At 39.5% G+C, this 25,136-nt stretch overlaps 1 protein-coding gene across 2 annotated transcripts in view; it reads right to left on the bottom strand.

Annotated features, from left to right (window-relative positions):
• Window positions 1-621: 621 nt before the first annotated feature.
• Window positions 622-25,136, bottom strand: part of g6pd.L (glucose-6-phosphate dehydrogenase L homeolog) — a 28,143-nt gene continuing 3,628 nt past the window's right edge. Inside the window, exons 2-13 of one of the 2 annotated variants that reach the window (XM_041571902.1) lie at window positions 21,289-21,425; window positions 9,957-9,994; window positions 8,856-8,964; window positions 7,021-7,238; window positions 6,227-6,385; window positions 5,983-6,108; window positions 5,799-5,892; window positions 5,080-5,266; window positions 3,534-3,769; window positions 3,306-3,382; window positions 3,115-3,207; window positions 622-2,403 (exon numbers count right to left, since the gene is read on the bottom strand). In XM_041571902.1, coding sequence (XP_041427836.1) covers window positions 2,313-2,403; window positions 3,115-3,207; window positions 3,306-3,382; window positions 3,534-3,769; window positions 5,080-5,266; window positions 5,799-5,892; window positions 5,983-6,108; window positions 6,227-6,385; window positions 7,021-7,238; window positions 8,856-8,964; window positions 9,957-9,994; window positions 21,289-21,425 — 1,565 coding nt within the window. In that variant the 3' untranslated portion in view covers window positions 622-2,312. 2 annotated transcript variants of the gene reach the window in all.

Below are 25,136 nucleotides of genomic sequence, written 5' to 3'. Positions count from 1 at the left end.
ACCTAGATACACCTTAAAATGAGTCACTCAGCATCAGATATGAATTAAAACCTATTTGTTGACTAAAGGTGGCCATAGACGTAGAGATCCGCTCATTTGGCGATGTCGCCAAACGAGCGGATCTCTCCCCGATATGCCCACATCAAAGTGGCCGATATCAGGCTGATCCGATCGTCGGCCCTAAGGCCCAACGATAAGATGAGAATAGATCCGATATGGACGGTCAGATCACGGGACCACATAAACTCACAGATGTGGCCGCGATCCAACAGGATTTTTTGACCTGGCTGACTTTCGGCCAGATATCGATCGGGGAAGCCAGACTGATGGCCCCACACGGGCTAATAAGCTGCCGACTTCGGTCTGTCAGCAGCCTTTAGATTTTCTTACAATTATGACCGAATCCCCTATAACTGTAGTAATATCAAATGGTCATATTAAGTAACAGTAGCGGAATTGTGTGTATGAGGACATTGGTCCTGATGGTGTCAGAGCAGTTGCACCTCTGAGCCCTGGACTCAATTCACCCGGATAACAAGCAAATACATTAGACATTGTTGCGCGGCTTACCTAGCATACGGTTGTGTCGCATGTAGACGTGGAATAAAGAAAACACAGCAATGTGCACAAACGTATTTACTAATCCAATGGTATTAAAATAAAGCAGGAAAAAATGGGAACACCTCTGTAATTCCCTCTACAATAAATGTGTAAACCCTCAAATATGAAAGCATATCATAATTCTGCCCATGTGTAACACTGGCCGTCTACAGTAGATTAACAAAAGCAAGTAGGTAGGGGTAAGAAGAAGGAAGTGGGGAAAAAAATATTTCCTGCCAATGAAATATACACTTTTTCCTGTTAAGTGCAATTCTGTAAATTCCCTCTCTTGCAGACAATGCCATTCCTTGCCAGTGCAAAATGCTTCTTAGTTAGACGTAAGTAATGGTACAAGGAAACCGTTGCTATTATAAATATTCAATAAACTGTAGTTTATTCCTCACCCTAACATTTGTTTCCCTGGATTCAGCCGACTCACTCATGCTCTGAGTCACTGACAAATGTCACCTGGTCTAACTGGCTGATGCTGATTCCAGCATGAGCCGGCAATTTGCAAAATACTACCGACATCAGCACGGCTAAGTTGTTTGCAGTAGGGAAAAAATGTTGGTTTGGCAATGCACACTAGTCAACCATTTATATCTCAAAAACTATATGAAAACAAATAATAAAATCTATTTGTTAAAGGGGAACTATCGCAGAAATTAAAATTTAATATAAGCTTCCTCATATACTGAAAAAAGAAACTTTTTAAATACAATCAATTAAAAATTCTGCATGGTTTTTGAAATAATCAAGTTTATATTCAGTATTCCTCTCTCAGCGTCTGTTTCTTTTCATTCTCTCTCTTCATGCAGCAGTTGGGTGTCAAATGAATGATCCAATATATCTTATAGGGGGCTCCCTTTCCTAGCAGACGTATAAGAGCTCACTCATTCCAGTACAAACAAAATAACTGCCTTTTGCATAAATTCTGCATGTAGAGAGACAGGATTTCCAGTGATTTTAATAGAGAGCGAGATATATTGGATCATTCACCTGACACCCAACTCCTGAATGAAGACAGAATGAGGAGAAACAGATGCTGTGAGAGGAATAGTTAAGATAAACTTGGTTATATCAGAAACACTACAGAATTTTTAATTGATGTATTTAGAAAGTTTATTTCAGTATGCTGAAGCTTATATTAAATTTTCACAATAGTTCCTCTTTAAAAGGCATAAATAAGCATCCACTAAAGTTGAGAGAATGTTACAAAAATGAGTTAGCCTTTAAGCCTGGCCTTGTATAGACAGCTTAATCGGGCAGTGTGACCAATTTTGATCATACTGTACAATCACCTGAAGGCAGACTATCCTGTGATCCAATCTTATTGCTGGCGATCTGTCCAAACTAAAAAATGTATCTGCCAGTGCACCTTGTTTGGGAGTACATGGTGCATCATTGAGGTCATTAGCTCAAATGAGGAAAACTAATGAATAAGGCGATCCATGTGTACGGTCACACTGTACATTTGGATTGCTTATATACCTTTAAGGTTAAACATGTAGGAATGAGAAGCAACTAAGTCAGGCTTCAAGACAAAAAGTAACAATAGTGACATCTACAGGTAGCCACTATATGGAACAAGACAAGGTGTATTTTGGTCCCCTGTGATTTCCCACGCCGCGGGTTGTATGGACAGGAAAAATGTAGAGTTTCAGGGGATACAAAACAGGACGTCCACGGGGAGAAAAAGGCGAGGCAGAGTATCAGAGCTTGTTTGGGTTCACCCATTTGTAGGTTCCTGCATAATGGAAGCCAACCTTCTGCATTAGCTCGTCACTTTCTGCGGGCCCACGGCTGAAAAGAATAAAGGAATTATAGAAGGATCCTGGGTGTCTTAAGGGTAAAAGGTCCTGTTTCTGCATTCACTGTTGTTAGGGAGGAACTCCACGGGAAATTTCAGAGCGATCCGACGCGCTGCACAAAAACGCAGGCGCCAAGTCGGATGTGACGAGAATAAGGTAAGCAACAGGAACGCGAATCGGATAGTGTCACAGCGTTCGTCTGATGCCACACGACTGTCGGATGCAGATGCTGCACGGTGCATCTGCATCCGACAGTAGTGTCGTGTCGGATGACTTCATCCGACATTTCCATCTCTTACCTTATTTCTGTTGCATCCGACTTGGTGCCTGCGTTTTTGCGCAGCGTGTCTGATTGCGATTAAATTCGCTGTGGAGTTCCTCCCAGTCTATCATGGCCCACCTGTTTTCATGTGATGATTTATAGTGTTACCCGTGATTTGCATTAACGTATGAAATTTTACCCTAACCCTGTAACTCATAGCAAAGTGTTTTGTCTCAGTATTCTAAGTGCATAGACCAGTAAAAGATGACTGCTAGTTGCCAGGGTTTACAGGGCTAGTGTAAGATATCCAGATTGTCAGTATTATAGTCAATTAGTCTGCTTATCTTCACGGATTTGGTTTCTTAAAATAATCACACAAGGGAGGGTCTGGGCAACCCTTGTTATCAAGAACACTAGACAACTGCCCTGCTCTCTGCTTACCTTCCATATTTATAAGGATGGGGTTTGATTTTTTCTCTCTCCAGCTGATGGAGAACAGGGGTGAAGATCCTCCAAGCTTCTCTCAGTTCATCACTGCCAGAAAGGAAAGCGGTAACATGAATGAGACATCTACCCTAAAAAGTTCCAAGACATTTACAGTACAGGGCACAGGGCAATAAACATGCACACACCTGCGTACAAAGTGCATCTGATTTCCACAGAACACATCCAAAATAAGCCGCTCATATGCGTCTGGCAACTTCACATCCTGTGTAGGGTGAGACCATTAATGGATTAATGCAAGGAGCTATATGATTCCAAGTTTGTTTCCAGACATGCTCCTAAATTCCCATATTCCAGTAAAATTGAATTGAGGTGTTTCTAAAGCTAAATCTAACCATACAGTGTGTGTTAGTTACCTTGTATCTGCTGCCATATGTTAAGTCTAGCTCTGACTCCTCAGGGTTAAAGAACATTCCTGGCTTCTTGGTCATCATCTTGGTGTATACAGCTTCATTTGGCTGCACTCTGATCACCAGTTCATTCCTTTTGCATTGGCCTTGGAATATATCTCCAGGCACATCACGAAACTGCAGTCGTGCCTCTGCCTTCCTCTCGTTCAAGGCCTTGCCACAGCGCATGATAAAGGGGACACCTGGAATTTGAAAACAGAAAGAGACTGAAGCTGGCCATAGACGCAAAGATATAGTCATATGAAAAGAAGATTTGTACGAAATTCGGACCATTTGTGGATCGTCCCAACATTTTTTGTTATATGGCGATCAGTCATTATAGTTGACAGGTTAGAAGATTTCTGTCAGCTAACAATAATATCTCTGCATGTATTGTGACGATATCCATGGGTGATTGTCACTACTATTGTCGGACATTGCACTATGATGGAGAGCTCAACCCAATCCCAAAAATAACACTTGTTGAAAGTGTAGGGTGCTTACCCAGAAGACCCTTTCCTTGCATTAGGGTCAGTAGAGTAATTAACAAAAAGGTGTGCATCCGGAGTTTTTGCAAAGTTGTATCAAAAGTGGTTTATTAAGGCCATATACATCAAAAAAGGGCAATGTTTTGGAACCCTCCAGGCCCTTTATCAAGCCTGTTGTGTCACACAAAAGAACTATCTTAAATATGGGTAATAAGGGGTGGTTATTGTGAGGCCCTCCCCCTGTTAAAGTGATACCATCCATGGTTACAAAAAGTTTCAAAAAAGCTTCAAAATATTATTGTTATGGATTTATTTATTTTATGTCAGTTTTTGGTATTGACACCTTATGGACACTTTGTTAAGAGACTATATGAAATGGACACTCTTTTGGCACATGTGAAATTCTATTGGATTACATCTTGACATTGGACTTTGGTACACATGAACTGGGGATGGTATCATTTTAACAGGGGGAGGGACTCACAATCACCACCGCTTATTACCCCTATTTAAGATAGTTCTTTTGTGTGACACAACAGGCTTGATAAAGGACCCGGAGGGCCCTTTTATGATGTATGGGCTTAATAAACCACTTTTGATACAACAAAGGTGTGCATCTGGGATTTTTTGCAATTACTATTGTCGGACATAACTTTCATACCATTGCTGTCAATTAATGGCCAGAACATCATCTGATTTGTTCTTTTTAGTACCGGTACTTTATATAATCTGAATGGTTAGTAGAAGTTCAGTGCATTGGAATGAACGATCGTCCATTGTTCGTGGGAACAAAATCTGCATGTCTATGACCAGCTTTATTATAAGGATTGCATGTATAGTGTAGGAAAATAATATGTTGGGCACAGCCAATGACAGGACAAACACAAAAAGAAGGGAACACAATATCTTATGCATGGCTTGGAACTCATACTGAAAGTCAAACAATACAGATGCACGCTCCAAAATACTCCTAAAAAAGGAAGACAGCTACATGAATGATGGTGCTTACTCGATTTTCTACTTACCATCCCAACGCTCATTCTGCACATATAGGACTGCAGTGGCAAATGTGGGGGTCAAAGATCCTTTTGGAACAGTGCGGTCATCCAAATAGCCTTCTTGTGCCTCGCCTTGTCCGTCCGGATTCCCAATATACTGCCCTATTACCAGATTATCAAGATTGAGGGGAGCCACTGATTTCAACACTTTCACCTTAAGAAAAAAAAAGTTATATGAATCACATAATTTAGAAAATATTTATAAGCAGGCTTAATGTTTCATGTATGGGTAGGATCTACCTTATTGTTTTTCTTGTCTTATCAAGATTTATCAATTCTGTCAATTTCTGTGACTTCAATTGTGACTTTCTAGTTTTGTTCTTCTAAAGCTTATGTATAATACATAAACTAATGCAACTACCAATCATACATATAAATTAGGGTTGCACCGAATCCAGGATTTGGTTCGGGATTGGGCTTTTTCAGCAGGATTCGGATTCGACGGAATCCATCTGCCCGGCTGAACCCGATTTCTAATTTGAATATGCAAATTAAGGGAGGGAGATCGCTCGATTTTTTGTCACAAAACAAGGAAGTAAAAAACGGTTTGCCCATACCACCCCTAATTAGCATATGGAAATTAGGATTCGGTTTGGTATTTGGCTGAATCTCTCGCAAAGGATTCGGGGCTTCGGCCGAATCCAAAATAGTGGATTTGGCGCATCCCTAATATAGATGCTTAATACCTTTTCATCTCTAACATCATCCGAGTTGGTGGAGACCGGCTTCTCCATAGCCATCAAACACATCATTTGGAGCAAGTGATTTTGCATGACATCCCTACAGAGAACACAGACCAGAGAAACAGACATCAGAAAAGCAGGCTAAAGCATTAATATAAGGATAGGTTGCAGTCACAAAAACACTTACCGGATGATGCCAAATTCGTCAAAGTATCCTCCACGCCCCTGTGTTCCGAAAGGCTCTTTAAATGTCAGAACCACTGCACTTATGTGATCCCTGGACCAGAGGGGGCTGAATATCCTGTTACCAAATCTTAAGAAACAAGATATGAGAAGTATAAAGATGCTGGATAGTGAAAGATTAAGATAAGGAAAAGATATTGGCAGCTGGATATGTGAATATGCAGTAGAAAAATACTGTGTGTTCTAACCTTAAGATCATGAGGTTCTGTACCATCTCTTTGCCCAGGTAATGGTCGATACGATAGATCTGGTTTTCCTTGTATAAGGAGGAGATCTGTTCCGACAAACGATTGGAACTTTCCAGATCTTTGCCAAAAGGTTTCTCCACAATAACACGGTTCCATCCTCTGCCAACAGAAAAGGGGAACCGCGGTGCAATGAGAATAGCAAAGCATGAATGAAGAAACACTACCAAGCTGTTATGGCTTTATTTATGTAGACCATCCCAAATATTAATTGCACATATACTGAAAAGAAAAAGAAACTAAATAAAGAAGTGTAAAAGATGCATTTGCCACTAGATGGCAGTCACATTATATAATCACTGGGTTAGTGACATAATCGTATACATTGGCTGCTATGGTTTTCCAGCAGCTCTAGAAAAATAATTCATTTTGGCTGGGTAATGCGATCATTCTGGGCCCAAGTACACAATAATATGCTGCCACATTCAATCCTTTAGGAGAAGATTTGTAATTGAGATTTCTAAATACAATTTAAATTATTTATGCAACAAAGTGTTGACTGCCCTGGATGTCACACACAATGTGACTTTGCAAAGCAGCAGTTTTAGGTAAAAATAGTTGCTAACAGTACAGCAAGATGGTGACAGCAGAGTTAATTATCAAAAGTAAAAGCACAAGGGAAGGGGGGGGATTAATTTACTGTTTTAGTTTTAAATATTAAACCACCAGCAATTATATTTAAGGAATGGAGAGAAAACATGGATCAGCAAATAGAGAAACAACTGTTTGATGCTTACACAGAGCTCATGCAGGTCTCTTTGATGTTGCGGGTAACATCATGATACACACTGGGTGGTAGTGCTAGGTAGAAGAGGCGGTTGGCTTTTGCCCCATTGGGTAATGAATTCAGGTGCTGGTTAAGGTTTTGGAAGGAGGCTGCATCTGAGTATTGTCCAGAAATATATGAGTTGCGCTTGAAAAATGTGTCAAGTTTCAAAGCATCCTCTGCAGATACCTGCAATAAAAAAACGAGTGTAAGCAAGATGATTACAATGAACCCCACAAGGTAGGGTCAGGTACTGGGTCTAGGCAGGGGTGAAGTAGACAGACCCATTCAGGACCCTACCTTCTGGTTCCACATGTTTACAGTCACAGCCATTTTTAAGAAGCGGCTGACAAAACAATATTTATGGTTCTAGGAATGAACATTACTATTATGGGAAGCTGATAGAACACCATTGACTATCAATGGAACCGAGTACTCCTAAACCCCCTTATGATCTCACACATTTACAAATATAGAATTTTGCAACTATACTTTATGCATAGAATTTTCTAGGACACGGAGCACTGGCAGGGCTAAAAATCACACTTTTATTAGAAAATTTGTTAAAAATCACAGAGCGCACAAACATATTAAACATATTTAATATATAATATTTAATATATAGCTTTAGACATATTTTGTTAATAATTTCCAGTTTCTCCGCCATTGCAGTCCATGAATTGTTATTTAAATTGGAATTAGACTATATTAATTGAGGAGTATACCATCCAGTATTTACTATAGATATATATAAGTGAGTAATACAAGCCTTCTATTTCATATTCGTTTATATGCTCTCCAAGTGAGAAATGTGTGTAGGGCTCTAAGGGTTAATGTTTTTAGGAGGTGTGTCCTTTGAGCCTTTTAAATGTTCAGGTGGACTCAAGCACATCATGCTTATGAGGAAGTGGCTTGGTCCACTAAACGGGTCAAGAGTGTATCTTTTATGTGCTCTGTGATTTTAAATAATTTTCTAATAAAAGTGTGATTTTAGCCCCGCGAGTGCTCCGTGTCCTAGACAACTCATTTGGACTTTCACGCTACGAGGGGCGTTTTACATGTGGCAGCACAGCGGAAAAATGCATATGGATCAGTGAGTGCTCCCTTGATTCTACTTCTATGATACTTAGTGCATAGGGTTTACTACTCAAAAACCCCTTTGCACAAATTAAACCCAGAAATACAGCCACATGGCTGAGGTGCAAGCTGGAGAAAGGCACAATAATGCAAACCTTCTGGTCCTGCAATAAGAATACTGGGTAGCCATACAGGCCCGTGTTACTAAGCTACTGGGGTTTGAACTACCACTGTGTCTTATATTACTGCAATTAGCTGCTTTATGCATAACTACATGTGTGACCACTGGTTAAATAAACTTACGTGAAAGAAATCAAAAAACAGGCATATCACCCAAGATAGTGTACTGACAGCAAATCAAAGTTCACCCAAAAATGGTACAAACACTTAATTGTACTACAGTTAATGTTTACTTTTACTAAGAATACAAAATAATAGCGCTATTGAGATAGATCTGCGAATTGCATACTATATTTATGCGGTCAAGTAACCTGTACTGTTAAAGAGTTCAATAAACCTTACTTGAACCAAAAAAACCATACTATTATACAAATTTAATATTAATCCTCTAATTCCAACCGAATACTTCCACTGTTTGCGCCTCATTAGCAGGCCAGTCCCAACATTTGGAAGCTTCATCAATAGGGAGCAATAAAATACTCATGTTTTAGAAAAAAATTACAAATTAGTATATTTTTAAGGAATATTTTAATTTTAATACTGTGTTACCTTGAAGTACGGCTCGCTCTGCTTTTTGATATCCTGCACTGTCAGCTTTGAACGTGCAAAGCCTACTATGTAGGTGTCTTCTGGGAGCAAACCATCGTTGTAAAGCCACCTGCAAGACAAAGGCACTGGGTGTGGGATGGGATTATCTGAAGTAGACAGTGTTAGTTCTCACAGGGGCAATAAAGGTTATTTTTCTAAATAGGGTACATAGCTTTCTTGTGAAGAATTAAAACAAAAGTGCGTGTGTGCAATCTAGGGCACTGCTTGAGTGTACCTACTTACATAATAAAAACAAAAAAAGTATAAAGAAACCCTACTTATAAGACTGACTCTGCTTCCATCTTGACAAAAATAGCGGCAGTCCTGTCTTGCTTTGTGGCAGGGATTTTAGATATACACTGTATGAGTCACAAGACACATGACTGGATCAATTAGCCCTTTTTGTGACTTTGACAGCACTGCTGACTGTACATGATTTGACTGACACAGCTAGAGGAGTAAGAGAGGTAACAAAGCTTGGAAGGACAGAATAGATCTGACTGGCTAATGTGACATAATAACAATACTTTTAAAGAGGAGGTTCATTTTGCAATGACAATATCCTTTTTATTACGTATGTTGTGCATCAGCTGATTTTGGTTTCCTTTATTCAGACATGTCAGTATAGTCTCCTGACCAGCATGTGAGGAGAAAACATAGAAATAGCCAGATACGTACATTTTCCCCATTCCTATACATTATATTTTCTATAAGAGACTGTCATTATGTATAATTAAACAGACTGCTATTATACAGTCTCTAGTAATTGAATAGTGAAATAATTGATGATAATAAATCAATTATTATTGCCACAATTACTAGCCTTAAGGTTTACTGTGCATGCTGGGAGGTGAACCCTGCCTACAAACAGTATGGGGCCCAAACCGCACACACGTTATTTTAAAACCCCATGATATGCCCAAAACATTTACTGGTTTCTTGTTCTGGGGCAAGCTTACTGACTGGTTGTTACTTGCTCTGGAGCGAGCTTATTATCAGCGGATTTCAATACAGTATAAATAAAGTGTACAGAAAAGAAGTTAGCAGTAGCTAATCACTTACCACAGAGTGGGGTAGATCTTCTTTTTGGCCAGATCTCCCTAAAGGGATAAAAACAAACAGCTATTGTTATTTTCTCATAGGAGACCAACATAGTATGGAGGTGTCTGTATCTCCCATTAACAGTCGTTTTGAGAGGCAACACTGCAGCGCATGCAGCTCACTTCTGTACAGGGGTATCGCTTTATAAGCAAAGCTGCATCCTAGGACTTGTATCACTTTATTTCTACTGTGCAACCGACAAAGACTGTTCCAGTCCCCAAGAATTAACCCAGACATTTCAGTTAAACATTCTGCAGCACAATCCTCTTTTTTTCATGGCCTGTTTTGTTCTGCATCCCTCCAGTTTTAAAATAGAATGTTCTGGTTGCTATAGTCACGCACCCTAGCAACAACACCTTTATGACAAAGTACATTCTAATCTGTGTGTGTATGTTAGTAGCCCCAATGCCACCCCTCTGTCTAGAAGTGGGTTAAGCACAAGTGACCTCTCTGTGCTTAAAAAAACACAAAACAATTTGGCTAATTTGTGTCCTTGTTAAAGGAGAACTAAACCCTAAAAATGAATATGGTTAAAAATGCCATATTTTATAAATTGAACTTATTACACCAGCCTAAAGTTTCAGCTTGTCAATAGCAGCAATGATCCAGGACTTCAAACTTGTCACAGGGGGTCACCATCTTGGAAAGTGTCTGTGACAGTCACATGCTCAGTGGGCTCTGAGCAGCTGTTGAGAAGCTAAGCTTAGGGCTCGTCACTAATTATCCAGCAGAAAATGAGCTTCCCCTGTAATACAAGCTGATGCTACAGGTTTGCTGATTATTAAATTCTGATGCTAATTGCACTGGTTTCTGTGCTGCCATGTAGTAATTATCTGTATTAATTACTAATCAGCCTTATATTGTGACATTTCTATTCTATGTGTACTTTATATTGTGAGTGGGTCCCTAAGCTCAGTAAGTGACAGCAGCACAAAGCATGTGCAGTGAATCAGCAGAAGAGAAGACGGGCAGCTACTGGGGCATCTTTGGAGACACAGATCTTTACTGCTAAAGGGCTGTGGTTGCCTTGGGCTTATACAGAAACCAACAACATGATGTACAACATTTCTACCTACTTCTTTAGCTAGGCTTTAGTTCTCCTTTAAAGTGCCGCTGGATGAAAGCAGTACTGGACAGAGTTGTCTTTAGGCCTATGGCACACAGGCCAGTCACAAAGTAATAAGAGGAGTGGCGACTGCCAAAAGAAACTCCTATAAAATACAGACTGATACGGTGCTGTGTGTGGGTGTTGCCTGAGAAACATCCAAAAGCATTTCTGATAAATATGTTCAGGGCACAATTTATGATTAGGACCGATTACTCAATGCAAAATTGGGTCAGCCAAAGAGGGTTGCAAACTAAGGTAAAAAGCATAGGGTGGTTGGCACGGCAATGCAAGATTGCAACAATAGCCACAGATGCACTTGTGTTGCCCAGACTGTAGTCTTTCCTTGTTGTTAATGTATTGTCAGTTGAACTCGGTCTACAAAAATAAGCTACAGGTATAGGACTGGTTATCCAGAATGCTCGGGACCTGGTCTTTCCGGATAACGGATGATTCCTTAATTTGGATCTTGATACCTTAAGTCTACTAGAAAATCATATAAACATTAAATAAACCCAATAGGCTGGTTTTGCTTCCAATAAGGATTAATTATATTTCACTTGGGATCAAGTACAAGGTAATGTTTTATTATTACAGAGAAAAAGGACATCATTTCTAAAAATTTGGTTTATTTGGATAAAATGGAGTCTATGGGAAATGGCCTTTCAGTAATTTGGAGCTATCTGGATAACGGGTTTCTGGATAACTGATCCTATACCTGTACAAGATGATCCAGAGATGCATCTTGTCTCACGTCTGCCTCACCCCTGCCCTGCACCCTGCTCCACAGCTTCTGATAAAATCCAAGGACTATGGGTTACCATTCTGTAAATTTCAATGGAGCGGGAGACTGACTAGTTACTGTGCAAAACTGGGTGCTTAAAAAATCAGGGATACTCCTGACAAATACTGGGGTTGACATAGGGTAAGCTTTCCCTTTAAACTTCTATCATCCTCAGCATTTGCAATACAATTCCTTTGGGGATTTTTTTTTTATTATTATTGTTGTACTTCCTTTTTTTCTAATAAGGAAGGAGAATTGCTTAAGCTGGCTGCTAAATCATTACATGCAATACATATAGGTTACAACATTCTGAGCTGAGCTCTGGGGATATTGTGTATCGGGCTGGAAGGCATACAAATGTGAGCAGGATATGGTCTGTTAACTTGTATTAAGTCCTCTTTATATGGTTTTGTATATTCTGACAATGTGTAATGGGGCAGTTTACCTTAAACTGTTTAGCTGTTCCCGAAAACCCCTTGCCTTTCTGCTTTGAACCTGGTTGCTAGGTTCACCGGCGGCAGCAACCAGTACTATTTCAATTGTTAGTTTTTTTTTCTTTTAACAGACACACTGCTATTCTACATCTCAAACAAAGGCCTGATTGCCTAGGGCGCAGTTAGTCTATCAACCAGACAATAGCTGGAGAGAAGCAAAACCAAAAAGTTAATTAAAAAAACCATATTAAAAGGGCACGATGATGCTGTAATTAAAGCAGTTATTAAAATGCATCCTAATATATAGTCTTAATTGCTTAATTATATATGGTATGATATTTTAGCTTGCGCCTGTAGCATATATATATATATATATATATATATATATATATATATATATATATATATATATATAAAATATATATATATATATATATATATAGTGAATAAAGTACCCCCTATTGTAAAATATAAGGATATTATAAGTCACTGAGGCGTTCCATGCCCATAAAAAACCAAGGCCAAAGGCCGAGTGCTTTTATACAGGTCATGGAACTCCGGGGTTACTTCTAATATCCTCTTATTTTACAACAAGGAGTACTTTATTCGTTTTAGTGAGTCATGTGACAAAAATGACATCACTACTCACCATTTATAACTGATTACATCACTACTCACCGTTTAGAAGGATATAATTTACAAGATATTCATGGCTTTTGTGTATTATATATATATATATATCACACAAATACACACACACACACACACACACACAAGCACAATGAGATATTACAGCAGTCTCTGTTAGAAGCTCTGCTGCATTAGTCCATATCATGCTCCACTGGCCACTCAGATGCACAGCCAACCTGATCTCCCCAATGGGTCACAGTTCTCTGGTCAACACCCGGCACAGTACCCCATGTCTCTGTGCCACTTTCTCTCGCCAGTGTATCAGACTGTTCATCCTGAACGGGACAGGTTAGAAGTGAAGAGGAATGGCCAACAGGAACAGAGGATTAATGGAAAAGGAGGCCAGGAACAGCAGAGGCAAGGGTAAAGGGAGAAAGTGTTCAGGCAGAGGAATGGTGAAAAGGGTTACAAGTCAGGAAAGAGAAGACAAGTAAAAGATAGATGAAAGAGAGGCACCAGGCAACACCTAAATAAAAAAATGCTGAAAAGTGAAGACCAATTGTAAACTGTCTCAAAATATACACAACCAGCCAGATCCACTCCAGACCTTGACAAATGATCGGTTCCAGGTCCGGACTGAGCTTCAAAATAAGCCCTGGCATTTCAAGTACACAGGGGCTGAGACAGCCCCCCCAGCAGCCCATTAAATAGTGACTGTCTATGGCATCTTATAGCTGCCCCTGTGGCATTTGCCAAAACTCACAGATTGCCAGTCCGGGCCTGACTAGGGCCTATGGATACCCAGTGGATGAAAACTAACCTGGATGCGCTATGCTTCTTCCCCAATTCCCCTACTCCAACCACCATCAAGACGTTAACTCTTTACCCGTAAACTGGAAGTAAATTCACCAAGGACCCGGGGTCAGGGGGGAAAATGATTGTGGATGAGAATAGAGACGATTTTTTACCTGAGTACCTGCAGGCTGCCCACTCAGTTAAGAAATCGGGGAGTTCTCTCTCTGCAAGTATTCTGCATTGCATGAATTAAGGTGAGAGGAGAAGGGGTTAAGAGAACAAAACTACACACTGAAGGCAAATGGGAAGGTATCAGAGAGCAGGAGGAAGAAATAAAGGATAAAGAAAAGAGCCAAAGGGAGAACTTACTGGGCCAGAGGAAAAGCAAATACTAGCCAAAAAAGGTCAGACACAGGGTAGAACAGTAAAAACACAGATATATGAAAGTTTCTTTGTGTTATGATGGTATCTATATTCCAGGTCAATAGCATCATCTTTAGCAATTCATTTAAATGGAGATTAACGGTGGTGGCAGAAGGGGAGATTAGTCACCCAGCCACAAATCTTCTCTACTTTGGGCGGGTAATCTCCCCAAATGCCTTCCCGACGGCGAGGAATTCGTATGCCATCCCGCTGGCAAAAAGGCCTTTCGGGGAGATTAGTCGCCCGAAGTAGAGAAGATTTGTCGCTGGGAGACTAATCTCCCCGTCTGCCACCACTCTATGACAGGAGAATGATTATGCATGTATACAGAAACTGCAAGGTGACTGTAAGATGACAAAATATAATTCTAATCAATGTTTAATTTTACATGTATTACAAATTTCAATGTAATGTATAAGTGGAAGTACAGGTAAAGGATCAGTTAACCGGAAAGCTATTATCCAGAAAGCTCCGAATTACAGAAAGGCCGTCTCCCATAGACTTCATTTTACCCAAATAATCCAAATGTTTTACATTTATTCCCTTTTTCTCTGTAATAATAAAACAGTAGCTTGCACTTGATCACAACTAAGATATAATTAATCCTTATTGGAAACAAAACCATCTCATTGGGTTTATTTAATATTTACATGATTTTCTAGTAGACTTAAGGTAGGAATATCCAAACTGAGCTTTTTGGAAGTAGAAAAATCTGTCGCTCTATCTTGCAGCTCCAGCATGTGCTCAGCACTGAATGGCTGGACACAAGTAGATCATGGGCAGAACTTATATCCCTAAGGTTTCACTCAATCACCCTGGCCAAATAAAACCCCTTACTCCTAATCATAGTTCCCCAACTCTGATCCCCACTCTGTCTGCTGTTTTAAAAGCCACTTGCATGAATTAGAAATTACAAATGAGTTAAACAACTATATATTATAATAATTATATATATTCAAAAATTTAAATATAAACATTATCATCAACAATTGATAAGCATGCTCCAAGTTTCAGCCCTCTTGGGACCTTTCTCAACCTTGAGAAAGGACCCAAGAGGGACCGAAACTATGGAGCACTGTGATGTGTGTAAAATAAAATAAAAAGACACTTGGACCACAGGGAAGTGCTGGCCCAGGAATGCTTTATTCCAAATTTTGATTATATGATTGAGAATTGGCCGTGCACCACTGGGATTGCTTGATTGGAGTGCGGATACTGAAGAGATTACGATATTACAGTAATATATATATATATTATATATATATATATATATATATATATATATATATATAGTTCCCCAAGATTGACGCACTCCAGGTCTTCATAATGCAGTTTACAAAACAAAATTTATTGTCAACGTTTCGGTCCCGTTCTGGGCCTTTCTCAACACATTAGGCCCAAAACGTTGACAATACATTTTCTTTTCTAAAAAAATACATTTGACAGCACCCAGGCACGGGGTCTGTTAATCAGTTGTCTTCTTCATAGTTTCAACAGTCAGACCCACCAGTTACTGTGGATCAGTGCTGTTAAACCATGGTGCTGTTGTAACAGCTAATAAAGATCAGATAAGCAATAAGTGCTGGAGTTCATACAGACGGTTATAGTCTATCAAGCCGTCAGTGACTGTGCATTTCATACATGTAGGGAAAAAAAAACAAATGAGAGTTATTTGGAATTGTGTGTACTGTGGGAGGGTGGAGATTAGACGTTACATATACAGAGGCTTGGTGAAGGCAACACATAAAGGAGTCTGGGAGTGGCATGTTAACAGGTTACTGCAAATTATTTTTGGTCTCCTGCCCAAACAGTTCAAATTTATCAGGATAATTTGCTGAGTAACACTGACTGTGTCTAATGAGTCTCACAGTACCTGAGCTGGGAGAAGAAAAGCTCTAATACCATTGGGACAGCACTCTAACGTATGTGTTATGTTATAATAGGGGGGAAATGCACAAAACTGATGTTAATTATACTCCGAAATGACATCAGCCATTAGCTCTAATCTTGCAATTGCAATAAATAGCATATTGCTATAGGTTACCAAAATATAATAATAGTAATAAAGGTTACCAAAAATGATGATCTTCATCTGAGGGAGGCAGGCCACAGCACCCTGAAACATTGTGCATCTGAAACACTGTTTGCGCTTCATAGCTTACAATAAAAATTTCAATGAAAAAGGGTGTAATCCCCTGTTGAAATTTTTCGGGGTGCTTTGTCCCTATTCTATTGCACGCAGTAGGAGAAATTAGACATGCCCACTATGTGCAGATTCAGGCAAATAACTTATATAAGTACCCTTCCTTCCTCTTTGAAAAGATTTTGTGTTTTCTCCCAGTGACATGTCACATGCACATGGTATTTAATTTAATAGGTACAGATATGGGATCCGTTATCTGGAAACCCGTTATCCAGAAAGCTCAGAATTGCAGGAAGACCGTTATCTGGAAACCCGTTATCCAGAAAGCTCCGAATTGCAGCAAGACCATCTTCCATACACTTCATTTTATCAAATTAATCAAAATGTTAAAAAATGGTGTTTCTCTGTAATAAAACAGTAGGATGTACTTAATCACAACTAGGATATAATTAATCCTTACTAGAGGAGAAACCAGCCTATTTTATTTATATGTTTGCATGGATTTTTAGCAGACTTAGGGTAGGACTACATGGACGTTTTTCGCGCGATCTGACGCTATGCAAAAAAAAACCTGCGTCAGATGGCATGCGACAGAAATAATGTAAGTAATGGAAATGTTGCATGGTGTCGCATCAGTGATCTGACGTAACACGACTTTGTCTGCATCAGACAGTCGTGTTGGGTCAGATCAACACTGCGACACCATGCGACAATGCATTCACTTACCTTATTTCCGTCGCATGCCATCTGACACAGGCGTTTTGTTGCAGCGCGTCGGTTCGCACCAAAAACCTCCAAGCAGTCCTACCCTTAAGGTATGAACATGCAAATTATGGAAAAATCCGTTATTCGGAAAACCCCAGGTCCTGAGCATCCTCATACCTCTACACATATGACTGAAATGACCACATACAGAGCTGAAAATGTTAATTTGTGATGAAGAGAGAGATGAATGAATGTTTTGTGCCTATTTAAAGATTTAGCATGGTTTATATATGGAAGTTCTCTGCACTCAGTACGTTTCAATGTACAATAGGGGCTAGTAACAATGAACGTAGTAGCGTAAGCAGTTACATTAATCGTGCCTTTGTTATACAGACTGCAGAGCTGTACACTGCATTATGAAATCAATCCCCTATCCTTTAGAAAGATAGGGGGCCACTCTTCATCTCTAGTCTACCAGAATTGCTTTGTAAATGTTTTATTGCTGGGGAGGAAAGTCAAGTATAAGAATATACTGAACTCAAAAGGAAAGCTAACTTGTTACTCTAGCCAGTTTAACCTCGTTGTATAGTTTACAAAGCTCAGTAACCCACAAGCCAAACTTATTCTCGAGTTATTGGCTCAATAGTTATTGGGTCTGTGGAAGGCCTAACCAGACCCATATACCAGATACAGTAGAGCCATGCTGGGTGACTTTGTTGAGAATATAATCCTGACTTCATGATTCAAGTGGAATACCAAGCAAGCTCATAGCAAGCAAAGAAAAAATGTACTAAGGCCCTAAAAAGGTTATTTATAATCTAATAGACAAGAGTTTACATATAATAACTCTTGAATGTACACATAATTACTGTTGGATGCCCAGATAATGACTACTTGATGATCAGCTAAATAGTCTCTGTTGCTTTTTGTTTGCACTGCTGTTTGTCTACAGATTAACTGTATAACCTGAGCTCACACACTCATAAACTAATAAAGTCAACTCATTGGGATTCCTTCCATGCCGAATAAATATAAAAAGACAATAACACCAGCAGGGAGGACTGTTATCAAGAAAGAAACGGATTATTGTAAATAATAACAGACTCAAGGTGGGTATATGTTTGTTAGCTATATTAGCAATATATTGCCCTAAGGGACTGTATATAGTCCCATGAAAAAGGGACTAGTTCCCGAAACATGTCTTGAGATTACACCAATAAAGGGTGATTGCAGACTAAGCACTGCTGATTCCTGGTCTGTGTCTACTCCTACTAATTCTGGACAATATATTAACCCATCACAGGCTGTCTCCTTTAGAATTCTGATGGCCAGTACTGGCCCTAGGCTTAGAACTATTTATGATAATTTGCATAGGAGAAGGCAGGAAAGTGATGGGGAAATCCTATTGCTTCATTGGGATTAAGCAAAGAATTTTACACAATGCGCACACATAACACACACACTATGACACAACATTTGGTGTGTAGAAATACGGTCATAGGCTTAGTGCAATGCTGCATGGAAGACCGAGTGTTTTTTCTGTTTCTACTTACATGTGGTCTAGTACATTTATGGTATTGGCAAATTGGGTGTTTCTTTACCAGGTGAAATACACCAGCAGACTTTTGTTGGGGTGCAAGAGGATTTAGATAAAAGAGGAGTGGATAAAGAGGTCCAATAGTAAGATTTTTAAAAAAGGAGCCTTTTGAAGGGTAATTTCCGTTGGACAGTGTGGATAAAAGACTGACAGTTGAACAAAAACAGAGAAATGGCAAGTTTTGCACAGGGTGAGCCAAACAGATGCACAGGGGACACCAAACAGAGTGAAGCTACTGGGATAACAATACAGGCAAGAGATACAGTGGCTGCTGGAAGGCAGAAGTATTAGATAGGTAATTCATATGTAGTTTCAATGTCTGCATGCAAAACAGATCAGATTTTGGAGATGGAGGAGCCTTAAAGGAGAAGGAAAGGCTTTGTGCACTTGGGGGTGCCAAATGTTATGCACCTCCAAGTGATTGTATTGACTTACCTGAAACCCTGGGCCGGTGCTCCTATCAGCAGAAAACTGCACCGGCCGGGGGTTATACCAGTGAGCACCATTGAACGATCCTCTTCTGTCTTCCTCTTTCTTTGCGCGGCTGCGTGTTGGAACAAAAAGCCAAACTTTAACTAAAAAGTCAGCTATTTTGTTCAACTGCGCATGCGACTGCCCCAGGAAATTTGAAGAAAGAAGAAGACGGAAGAGGATTGCTCCGTGTTTTCTGCTGATAGGAGCACTGCTGCTGTTGCCATGTTATATGTGAAAGAATAAAGGCGGTTTTATACCTCAATAGGGAGTGCTGCCAATTTCGTATTTTGATAGGAGCACTGGCGCAGGGTTTTAGGTTAGTCAATACAATCACCCAAGTGCACGAAGCCTTTCCTTCTCCTTTAAATAAGGTTTTGCCCCGGAGGCAGTGATATTTAAATATAATATAATACTAGTGTCTGACTCATCTTGGCTGTCAGTTCTCCCTTTGCTTAATTCCTGGTGCTACTGTGTAATTCCCCTGTTGTACTTACCTCCCATCCTCTGTCACTTAGTTCTTTGCTGCTGCTAGTGTGCTTGCTCTGCCAAGCTTCATGCTGCCCACTAAGTATTCAGCACCAATTCAGCTGATCTTACAGGTGTAAACTACCACCATTCTCTGCAAGCAACCAGTTATCCATCAATTCTTTTATCTTTACACATGCTGTTATGGCGGTGGTCAGTTATACGTCCACTCCTATTTACTGTCCCTCAGCTATTGGTGGGATGCTGGGAGGTGTAATTTTGGAGTGGAATGGACTGTCAGCTTGCCCTTGCCGTGCAATAACAGACATTATTACAGGAAAAAAAACACATTGTTGCTTTCGTGTGTTTTTTTGGAAAATTGCAACTACAAGACATATGCACAAAGAAGAACTAAACCCTAAAAATGAATAGGGTTAAAAATGCCATGTTTTATATACTGAACTTATTGCACCAGCCTAAAGTTTCAGCTTGTCAATAGCAGCAATGATCCAGGACTTCAAACTTGTCACAGGGGGTCACCATCTTGGAAAGTGTCTGTGACACTCACATGCTCAGTTGGCTCTGAGCAGCTGTTGAGAAGCTAAGCTTAGGGGTTGTCACTAATTATCCAGCAGAAAATGAGGTTGGTCTGTAATATAAACAAGTGAAAAGATAACAGCTGCACAGTCCTAATACAAATTGCAAATTGCTACTGGATATGTTCGCTGGATGAGTAATGGGAAATATCTCACCCGGTAACAGCAGTGACCTAGGTGTAAAAACCCCAGGTCAATCACATAAATGAAGATTGTGATGTAGAGTCTCAAGTAAATGAAGGAAAAGCACTCACCCGACGTCTCAAGTGGTCCGGGTGCATCGCCCCGAACCCGTTTCGTATCTAAGCGATACGTAGTCATAGGCATAATGATATGCCTATGACTACGTATCGCTTAGATACGAAACGCGTCAGGATGCAATGGTTTTAATGTATTTTGAAATAAAGCAATAACTTTTACTTACTACAAGAGGTTTCCGGAGTGCTTGCTGGTCTGTAATATAAGCTGATGCTACAGGGCTGATTATTAAATTCGGGTGCTAATTGCACTGGTTTCTGTGCTGCCATGTAGTAATTATCTGTATTAATTACTAATAAGCCTTATATTGTGACATTTCTATTCTATGTGTACTGTATATTGTGAGTGGGTCCCTAAGCTCAGTAAGTGACAGCAGCACAGAGCATGTGCAGTGAATCAGCAGAAAAGAAGATGGGGAGCTACTAGGGCATCTTTGGGGACACAGATCTTTTCTGCTAAAAGGCTTTAATTGCCTGGGGCTGGTACAGAAGCCCAAAACATAATGTACAACATTTCTAGCTTACTCCTTTAGTTTAACTTTCCTTGTCCTTTAAGCACCCCAGATGATTTTACTCCTAGCACTCAGTTACCACAAAAGAATGACAAAATAAAAGGTGCACTAGCTCTGTACACATCTACACTGGTGCTGTATTCTGTGAATTGTTAGTATTTATATATATATATATATATATATTATTTTTTTTTTATGTGCAAATGCCCATACCTAATTCTTTACTATGCTGCTACTATTCTGGCTGGGCAGTCATTACAACCAGGCTGGGTTTGTGGGTCCCTAATAAACTGGTCTGGTGAGTTGCCAAGGCTTTGTCAAGTTGCTTTCCCAATAGGGGAATGACAATAAAGCGGAGTGCAGATTCACTTACCGAAGCTCCAACGACAATGAATATGTGCGTCTCAGACTGGTGGAACTCTTGTTCGCTTAAAAGTTCTTCCCTCATCATTCCGCACACCTCCAACCGACTGAGGTGTACTTGCTCGTGGGCTTCACTCATCTTGCTCTCTGTAGAGAGACACAGCGGTTACTAGGCAATCCTGATAATTATTTACAAAGACAAGCATGGAAGGAGCACACAAGGGACTGTAGAAGGTTGTGCACTGTACAGAGCGTTCAGACACCCCACAACATCAAAAGAAACTTGTATTATCCATCCTAGATCGGTGCATTTATACATCTGTGGTTATACATATGACAGGCTGCTGCTATTAGACCAGGGATCCTTAACTTGTGACCCAATAACGGGTCCCCATAAATAAAACTACCCTCTAAACAAGGAAATAGTCATTAAGACCAGGGATGCACCGAATCCACTATTTTGGAATCACCGAACCCCTGAATCCTTCACGAAAGATTCGGCCGAAAACTGAACCTAATCTGAATATGCAAATTAGGGGTTAGAAGGGGGAAAACATTTTTTACTTCCTTGTTTTATGACAAAAAGTCACATGATTTCACTCCCCACCCCTAATTTGCATATGCAAATTAGGATTTGGTTCAGCCCGGCAGAAGGATTCGGCCGAATCCCGAACCGAATCCTGGATTCGGTGTATCCCTAATGAGACAGGGGGCATGCCTAGTTCTTAAAGGGGAACCATCACGAAAATAAACTTTTAATATAAGCTTCAGCATACTGAAATAAGAAACTTTCTAAATATAATCCATTAAAAATTCTGTAGTGTTTCTGAAATAATCAAGTTCATCTTCACTATTCCTCTCTCAGCATCTGTTTCTCCTCATTCTGTCTTCATTCAGGAGTTGGGTGTCAGATGAATGCTCCAATATATCTATAATATACTCCTTTTGCCTAGAGAAATCCTGTCTCTCTATATGCAGAATTTGTGCAAAAGGCAGTTATTTTGTTACATTTTGTTTGTAATGGAATCAGTTATTTGAGTGAGCTCGAATACATCTGCTAGGAAAGGAAGCCGCCCTATAAGATATATCAGATCTAATGGTCAATGATTATCTGACACCCAACTGCTGCATGAAGACAGAATGAAGAGAAAGAGATGAACATTTTCATTTTCGCGATAGTTTCCCATATATATATATATATATATAATATATATATATATATATATATATATTATATATATATATATATATATATATATATATATATATATATATATATATATATATAATAAAACTTTGGGCATATGTATACATAGAATATACATTTTAGTGGGTGATGTTCTTTTGCTGCAGTCTGTAAAATATGCTTGAGCCGATAATAGCAATATGGCAGCTCTAAGTCATACTACATATAAATGCAAGCATGTTCCACGCAACAATAAGCTGTACCCTCAAACTCGCTGATTTATTGGCTCCTGTGAGCCAATAGCAGGGATTCTTTAAGGGTTTAGTATGTTATAGATTAGCTTATTCTAAGCAATGTTTCAATTGGTCTATTTTTTTTATACTTTTTGAATTATTTTATTATCTGTCTAAAAGTTTCTTAAAAGTCATTCTTTTAATGTTATCTTTGATAAGGTGTTCTTTACTTTTTGGCATATATCACATGGGATAAAGAGGCAAGCCATACATTGGGCAAGTTATGCAAACATGGGGCACGCTGTAGCAGAAAAGAGAGGGAGTACAAAAGGGCTGGGTGGAAGAGCTTGACAGGTTCACATTCTCTAAACAGAGAGGAGAGCGAGACTGTCAAAATCCATCCAGCCCACTCTGCAACCAACACAGGCATGCAAACACAAAGGATGAAGTACAGTCAGCATGATACAGCAAATGTAACACCCTTCCTAGCTGGAATCCCGCAGTAAATCAGTGTTTAACTACTTACCTGGCTACTAATAACTTTGACAATGTAACCCCTTCCCTGCTGGAACCTGCTGAGCCAGACCCTGGACCCAACACTAACAATGCTATAGAGAAGGCTCCCCTTGTTGCATAATATCATGTACAGATCATCTTCTCTTCATTAATTTAGCTTAACACAAAGGAGAAATATCCATCACCCCTAAGGTGTAGCAAGAAAAGGTATGGGACTTGTTATCCAGAATGCTCGGGACCTGGGGCTTTCCAGATAACGGATCTTTATGTAATTTGGATCTTCCTACCTTTGGAGTAAATTTACTAAGCGGCGAAAAACACTTAACCAGGCAAAAATTTTCTCAGACAATGCTAATTTACTAAAATGTGTCCAGGGCGCCGAACGCTGGCGAATTTTCTATAGCGTTACTTCGCAATGCAAGCAAATCCTAGCGCAACTTCGTTAGAGGTCTACGCTCAGGCTAATTTGCATACGGCGGGAAATTATAAAGTTGAATGAACGTATATGTTGCAGCAAATACATCACGCAAGTCTAGGGAACCTTAATAAATAAAATAGAGTTGTTATAAAGCCCTACACATGAGCCCACTGTATAGTTTATATTCCATATGTTAGAAAATGTATGAGGGAACCCGCTTACCCAAAAAAAAATTTAAGCACTTTTGCAGGCTATCACTCTGAAAAAAGGAAATGACCCCAGCGTTTTTTGGGACTTTTTCCACTAAAAATATGATGTAAGTAACAGAAGATTGAGGAAGATCTATGCACTCCAATGAACTTCGCCTGGTCTGAGCGAAGACCTTTTACATTCAGTAAAATCTGCATCTTAGTGAATTTGCGGATTAACGTCCATTCCCATAGAGAAAATACGCCTGGCGATAGAACGCAAATGAGCGCTAGCGTCTGAGTCTTTCACTAGCGAAATTACGCCTGTGCCCGTTAGTAAAAACGGCAAAGTGTCTAAAACCGGTAACGCTGACGAATCGTCGTCCTTCAGTAAATGTGCCCTCTTAAGTCTACTAGAAAATCACGTAAACATTAAATAAACCCAATAGGCTGGTTTTGCTTCCAATAAGGATTCATTATATCTTAGTTGGGATCAAGTACAAGCTACTGTTATTATTACAGAGAAAAGGGAAATCATTAAAACTAATTTGAATTATTTGGATACAATGGAGTCTATGGGAGGCCATTACGTAATTCAGAGTTTTCTGGATAACGGGTTTCCAGATAACCTTCCTTCCCTTGGCTGCAGCAGATCTATACAGGCGACTGTAAATAGGGATAATGTTTCTGCCTGCTCCACCGGATCAATGGCATGTCCAGGATAATCCATTCCTATTATGGGAAAGGATCCAGTTATGCAAGGGTTGCACACAATGTAATCACTGTTACCCGGTAACTTGCCTTCTGATCTGTAACATGGCTTAAAGGGGAAGTAAACGCACGCAATCTAATGAAATAAAAGGTGTTTTGGTCTGTATTGGATGTGATAACCCAATAAATATTCAATAAAAAAAAAAAAGTTATTCTACCCAATAGAAAATTAAACGTACTGTCCAAATGTTTTACAGAAACTGGCGATATCATGAGAGGAATATCTTCTTTTTTTTTACCTAGTTCTGCTTTTTCATACACAGTTTTGTAATTTTTCAGTATTCCTTTAATTATTTAGTTACTTCTGATTTCAGGATTTTGTATGAATAACAGTACAATTGCAATGGACAGCTTTGATCGGTTATATGTGGTTATATAAATGCTGGAATTTAGTTTTTGTACACGCTATCTGAAAATGTGACAATTATACTGAAACATTGTTATTAAAAATAATGTAAAAAAAAAAAAAAAAAATTCTAAGTAACTTTCCGATATCCATTTGTTAACATGTTTAATGGATTCAAAGTTTTGGTTTTGAATGCGGCA

The sequence above is a fragment of the Xenopus laevis genome, chromosome 8L (genome assembly GCF_017654675.1).
Source record: "Xenopus laevis strain J_2021 chromosome 8L, Xenopus_laevis_v10.1, whole genome shotgun sequence".
In the NCBI taxonomy this organism is placed as follows: domain Eukaryota; kingdom Metazoa; phylum Chordata; class Amphibia; order Anura; family Pipidae; genus Xenopus; species Xenopus laevis.
The sequence above is the reverse complement of the archived record's forward strand: the minus strand, read 5'-3'. Positions and strand labels throughout refer to the sequence as shown.